Source organism: Salvia splendens, unplaced genomic scaffold (assembly GCF_004379255.2).
Source record: "Salvia splendens isolate huo1 unplaced genomic scaffold, SspV2 ctg846, whole genome shotgun sequence".
Taxonomy (NCBI): Eukaryota; Viridiplantae; Streptophyta; class Magnoliopsida; order Lamiales; family Lamiaceae; genus Salvia; species Salvia splendens.
In genome coordinates, this window is record NW_024599527.1 from 927 (window position 1) to 7,904 (window position 6,978).

Consider the following 6,978-nt stretch of genomic DNA (forward strand, 5'->3'; position numbering starts at 1 on the left):
GATGAAGGTTTGCACTTGCCATATCACATTGTAAGGTTTGAAGGGGACTTGGTCATGTCGGCTCCTATTTCTTTCCGCCCAAATGAACCACATGATGAGGTACGACAAGGCATGGCACAAGTTTTTCTTATCTTGTTGTTGTGTCCTTCGTGACCACACGTCGACTCTCTCGGGGATTGTATCATTGATTCTGATCGGCGGAGAAGATCCCACGAACCACCCGTCAAATTCCCTCCATATGCTAGTTGCCCCACGGCCTTGAATAAAAAGGTGTTGCAAGGATTCAACGTTCGGTCCAATAGGGCAGCATTGGCATTTGGATGCCATCTCAATCCCTCTAAATTGGAGTTTTGTGTCAACCGGGATCCGATTTGACAAGAGGCGCCAATTGAAAATTGCAATTGACTTGGTGAAGTCCGGCTTTCCAAATATCATCAAGCCCCGGGATGATTGGCTTTTGTGAGCGAATGGTTTCCCATGTCGTGGCCAAAGAGAATTCGCCCATCTGGGAGAGGTGTCTGGCTCCCTCGGGACAATTGGAGTGTCAAGGATATGTGCTATAGCTTGTTGAGGGAGGCCGGCTTGGTCCTGGAGCATGTGTAACTTGGCCTCGTCCCATGTCCCATCCCGGATGAAATCCGAAACCATAGTCAAGGGGGAGCCCCGGTCGTCAATGCATAGCTCCCTTAGCGCAACATCCTCAATCCAAATGTCGTCCCAGAAATAAATCTTCCCTGTCCCACCACCCATCTAACGTGGGGGTGAGCTTGATGTCTCACCTTTAGCAACCTTTTCCACGTCGAGCTATGCCTTTCGGACGTTCTAGATTTTAGAGGGGATGCTTTGTGGCAATATTTAGTCATCATGTATTGTGCCCACAAGGAATTCTGTTCACGAAACCTCCACCAAAGTTTTTTTTTTTTTATCAAACACCTTTACGGTGAAGGGTTCGTGGGTCCCTCATCCCTATATTTCAAAATGAGGTAATTACAAAGCGCGGCCATACCCGAAGGTGGTGTGCCAAGACAAAAACCAAGAGTAGTATGCGGTCCGATCCCACAAGGGTCGGACCTCATCATACTCCCGACAAAATTACAATCAAGTGACAATAAAACGCTATGATCTCCCATCTTCTCATTGCCGGCTCTAGTGTCCGTTCCCATCTAGGTTTCGGACGTGTAGCACTCCCATTTCGTCCAATCGGACGAAGTCCAAAAGCTCTCTCGGGGCTGAATTATGCTGCATTCGTAGGCCACTTTCTTGTTCCGGGCCCATTTTCGCAAGAAAATCCGCTGCTTTGTTCCCCTCCCGGTGTATGAACGTGGCTCGAAATTTGAGTTGGCGCTTTAGCAAGACCAATTGCGCCACAGCTTGCCGAGCAAGTGCCGGTCCCCATCCTGTTCCGTTAACCAATTTGATTGCTTGTTCCGCATCCGCTTCGATCCAGATTGGTAGGCCGAATTCCATGGCTATTCTCAACCCGTGGATCATGGCCATGAGCTCGGCCTCAAGCACTGAGTGTGCTTCAAGGGGCGTAGTGAAGGCTACAAGCATCTTGCCCGAATGGTCCCGTATGATTCCTCCCCCCCTGCTTTGTCAGTCGCTTCATTGAAGGATGCGTCCGTATTAAGTTTTATCCACGGCTGATCCGGAGGATTCCATTTGATCGCCATGGCTAGAGGTAGCGCCCTAACTGCTTCCGCTTGTTGAGGGATGTTTATTCCAAGTTTAACTCCCTTCCAGTGCTTCGGCTTCAAACTTCCATTAGCCATAGAATTCCGAATGAACATGTGGACCTGCCAAATCACATTGTGCGGTTTTAACTGTGTGCCTTGGTGGCGGCTCCTGTTTCTCTCCGACCATAAGAACCACAATATGAGGTATGGGGTGGCTCGGCTAAGATGCTTCATGGTCGGCTGTTGACACCTTCGCGCCCACACTTCAATTCTCGTAGGGATCGTATCATTGATTCGGAGGCGAGGGGAAGGGCCTTCGAACCATGCGTCGAACTCACTCCAAACTCTTCGAGCTCCGTATCCCTGAATGAAGAGGTGTTGGAGGGACTCGATATTCGGACGATGGGGGCAGCATTGGCACTTGGAGGCCAGCTCAATCTCCCTCCACTGAAGTTTTGTGTCAACCGTCACCCGGTTGGAGAGTAGCCTCCAGATAAAGATGGAAATGGAGGTAGTGAGGCCCGTCTTCCAAACATCGCTCAGCCCCTGAATGGTCCGGTGCTGTCCTCGGATTGTTTCCCACATCGAGGCCACCGTGAATTCCCCGTGATTGGAAAGGGTCCACCTCGGGATATCCTGTTCACCATGGAGGATTGGGATATTGATGATGCGATCAATGATGTGTTGTGGGAGGCCGGCCTGATCATGAAGAAGTTGGAGCTTAGGTACATCCCAGACGCCATTCCTAATGAACTCCGACACCCGCGTGGTTGGTCTTCCCCTTTCATCAAGGCTGAGCTCCCTGAGTGGGGCGTTGCCGACCCAGATATCGTCCCAAAAATAGATGTTTCCTTGTCCCACCAGCCACCTAATGTGTGGTTGTGCGAGGGTCCAGACTCTCGACAGCCTCCTCCACGTCGGGCTACTCCTGCTCGGCAATCTCAAGGTAAGAGGCGTGGAGTTAGAACAATATTTTGCCATCATATATTTCGCCCACAGGGAATTTTGCTCCCGGAAGCGCCACCAAAGTTTAATGTTGAAGGCGCGTAGAACCTCCTTAGTTTTACGGATCCCGAGCCCCCCTTCATCAGTGGGGAGGCACATTTGGTCCCAGCCAATCCAGTGGGTCCGCTTCCTCTCACTCGTAGAGCCCCAGAAGAATCGAGCCATTTGTTGATCAATTTGTTTTAGAGTGCTGTCGGTGGGTTCAATGGCTTGGAAGATATGCAAGGGAATCGCTTCAAGGGTGCTCTTAATAAGGTGAGCCTCCCTCCAAAAGATAAGTGCCGGTGCGCCCAGCCTGAAATCCGTCTTGCAATCTTTTCTCGGAGGAAGAGGAACATGTCCGTGCGCTTTACACCCCGATAGATGGGGACCCCTAAGTAGAGGAACGAGAAGTCCCCTCTAGAGAAGCCCCCTTCCTCTTGGATCGAGTTTGCCCATTGCTCATGTGCGTCAGCAATGTAGAAATTGCTCTTGGGGAGGCTGACTTGTTGGCCTGAAACTTTTTCCTAATGCTCAAGACAAGCTCTGAGCCGGCGAAAGGGTGTCGCCGCCGCTTGTGTGAAAATAATTAAGTCGTCCGCGTAGGCTAGATGGCTGATCTCGATGCATCTCCGGGAGGCTTTGAAGGTCATCTCCTTTTGGCCTAGAATGAGCTTGTCCAGGGCTCGCGATAGGTACTCTGCAGCAATCACAAACAACGCAGGGGATATCTGGTCGCCTTGTCGCAGTCCCCGTGTCGATCTGAAGAATCCTGAAGGTGCCCCATTGATAAGAATCGAGAACCAACACGAGCCCATACACCTCTCCATAAGCGAGATCCATGCATCCGGGAAACCCATGCGTCGGAGCACCTTAAAGAGGAAAGGCCACTGGACCCTGTCGTAGGCTTTAGTCATATCAATCTTCACCGCTACATTTGGCGCTGGGGAGCATCGTGCAAGCTCATGAAACATCTCTTGAGCCAAGAGTGCATTATCATTGAGGAGCCGCCCTTTAACGAAACCGCTTCGGCTACCACAATAGTGTATTCCATCGCCCCCCTTTCCTGTAACGTAGTTACTACCTGAGCTACAGAAGATGCTTTTTGCCTAATAGCTACATAAACACATATTACATTTTGGCCTTGTTGATTGAGAATCGTATCTGTGGCTACTGCTGTTTTACCGGTCTGTCTGTCTCCAATAATTAATTCTCGCTGACCACGTCCTATAGGGATCATCGCATCGATAGCAATAAGCCCGGTCTGAAGAGGTTCGTATACGGAGCGCCGGGAAAACAGAGGCTGATGGGTCGGTAGTCGGTCCATGACTCGGGCGATGCCTTCTTTGGGATGAGGACGATGCTTGTGGCCGTAATGCTTCGTGGTAGGAACGCCCCCCTGAAGAACAGTCCTATTGCTTCCACCAGCTCCAATCCCACAATGTTCCAGCAGGCTTGGTAGAAACAGGCCGAGAAGCCATCGGGTCCGGGTGCACTATCTCCGGAGATACTAAAGACAGCATTCTTGACCTCGTTCGCATCTGGCGCCTTCGCAATATCCGCAAATTGCTCGACTGTGTGGACTTGCTGGATTAGGTCGAGGTCCGGCTCATCGAGGGGCGGGTTGCTAGGCGCGAGAAGTTGTTGGAAGAAGTCCACTGCTGATTTCTTTATTTCCGCTTCCTCAGTTAGCTCTTGTCCGTTCGCACGAATCGAATGAATGCACCCTTTTTTGCTTCACCCAGCTTTGATAGAACCGGGTGTTCTTGTCACCCTCGGCCAGCCATCTCAGGGCTGCCTTTTGCCGCCAAAAGTCCTCTTCCATTCTCAGCAAAAGGATGTACTCAGCAATGTGTTTGTTGATCGATGTCCTGTTCACGGGAGTAGGCCTTGCCTCGAAATTGGATTGACCCAGGCAATAGCTTCCTCCTTGTTCTTGAGATTAGCATGGATGTTCCCGAAAACCTCTTTGTTCCACTCTTTTAGAGCTCTCTTAACTCTAGCATGTTTGATTTGGATGTTTAGGAGACCACTCGCTCCCGTGGGCTCCTCCCACGCTTTTTGCACAACATCCATAAATCTCCCATGTCGGATCCACATATTCTGGAACCTGAAAGCCTTGCCTCCATTAGTGGTGTTTGGAGTCTTGCACCGTGCTAGAACTGGGCCGTGGTCCGATGCGATCCGTGGGAGATTTGTGACCCGAGTAGCCTCAAAGACCCTAGTCCATGCCTCGCTCACAAGCACTCTATCCAGTCTTTCAAAGAGGCCGTTTTTGGCCCATGTAAACTCCACTCCATCGAACCCGGGGTCAAGCAGTCTGCAGTCTTCAATTGCCTCCGCAAAATCGACCATCTCGGCATGCCGGCTGGTGTCGCTCCCAATTCTGTCTCGGTGTGATAGGATGGTGTTGAAGTCACCGCCAATAATCCATGGCGTTCCTTCGAGGGGCCCGGCAATCTCTCTCATTTTGTCCCACAAGAGGTATCTTTCGGATCTTGTACATTTGGCATATACGGCCGAGATGGCTAGGGGACTAGCGATGCGGTGGGACATGAGCCGCCCATGTAGGATTTTTTCCGAATCACAACTAATATCAAAAGTAGATCCCCTCTTCCACAAACAACCAGATCTTCCCCGTCGAGTTCGAGCCAATGAAGGATAACCCCAAGGCCTTGGAGAAACGGTCCGGATCAGGGGTTGTGAGCGGTTCCATTATTGCAAGAAATAAAACATTATGACATTTAATCAATCTTTTTAGTACGTGTTGGGTTGCCGCGTTAGCAATTCCCCTCACGTTCCAAAACATGATCTTGTAAGACATCATTAACAGGTGGGATACATACCCGAAGGGGATGGAGACCCTCCTTGGTGTTCAATTAGATGCTGCTCTTTGATCTTTGTGTGGTCCTCGGCGTCGCCAAGAGGAAGGTCGCCTCCAACCGGCTCGTTCCCCACTTGCACGTCCATAGCCGAGTCATCCGCGTCCCTACAATTTACAACATCAAATTCTCCATTTTCCATGAGGGAGTAGTATTGGTTGGTGCTCATGTGGTTCTTGGCCGAGAAGTAGCCACGCCCCCTCGTTATGCATGGCGCGCACCCCCTCTCGAAGACCCTCGTGTAGGCGGGGAAGTCGATCGACTCGCATTGGGGTGTCCCCACTCCACATCCCTATCACCGTCAATTGGCGATGCTGGCTCGATGGCCGTGTGAGGTGGTTTCCTTCGTTCCTCGTCCCCACTCTTGCTCCCCACACTTTGTGTACCGGGATGCATTCCCCTCCAATATTGAGTTTCACCCATAATATCCGGCCCCTCCCAAAAGGTTTCCTCGGCCTCCGTCCCCGTTGAGTTGTTGCTTGTTCGATCTACCACCTTTCCTTTTTTCTTTCCTTGGCGTTTCCATTCATTGGCGTCGGGGCCGATTTTTGCCGTGTCTTGCTTTCCTTTCGAGCCTTGGTCCGTGAGTTGGGGCTGTTTTGGTGGGGCATTGCTGTTGTTTCTCCTTGGTGGCCGTTCCTTCTTCCCCGTCGCGTAGCACACATCGCTCGCATGGCCTACGTGCTTGCATTCCCGGCAATAGGGTGGTATCTTGTCCCACCGGACTTGTTGCATCGTCTCCCGCCCACAAATGTCCAGGATTATTTCTTCGGGGGGCGGTTTTGTGATGTCAATCTCAACACAAATTCGGGCAAAAGAGAGTCTAGTTTTGTTAGCCGTGGCTCGATCAACTTAGATTGGAGTCCCGAGTAGCTTGCCGATGGCGAATAAGGCGGATTGGTCGAAAAGGTGGATTGGGAGGCCGATTAGGTTGCACCAGATTGCTGCAATCGGGGACTCACAAAATGCGTCAAAGTCTGGGGACCATTTGAACACCCTCATTGGGTGCCGATCGATGAGCCACACGGGTGTCCCCTTTGGTCCGCCAAGAAGCCGGGCGTAGTCCACCAAGTCCTCGCATTGAATAAGTATGTGTTTAGCGTTAATGTATTTCCATTTGTAGCCACACCGGAATTTGATATTGTCAAGAGCTTTTGAATTTGAAAAACCCGTTGGGATAGAGTGGGAGAACTTACCCACGATGGCGTGCCCCATGCTTTCAGCGAGCTTTTTGCGTTTCGGCTCCGGAGAAGTAGATGGCCGGGATGCCATTGACACGGAGGCAAAACCAATGTTTTGGAGCTTTTCCGGTTCGAAGGCTTGTGGGCAGTTGGGGTCGGGAGAGCCTTTAAGAAGATCCGCCATCGATTTCAGCTTATCGTGTTGGTCCGAGGGTGTCGCGTCTCCCCCTTGATGGGTACCAATTGTTGGGCCCC

General features: G+C 51.2%; 1 protein-coding gene across 1 annotated transcript; it reads right to left on the minus strand.

Annotated features, from left to right (window-relative positions):
* Window positions 1-4,535: 4,535 nt before the first annotated feature.
* LOC121791592 lies at window positions 4,536-5,129 on the minus strand. The gene has a single exon (XM_042189469.1). It carries the CDS (start codon window positions 5,127-5,129, stop codon window positions 4,536-4,538), a length of 594 nt encoding a protein of 197 aa, XP_042045403.1.
* Between the last annotated feature and the right edge of the window lie 1,849 nt (window positions 5,130-6,978).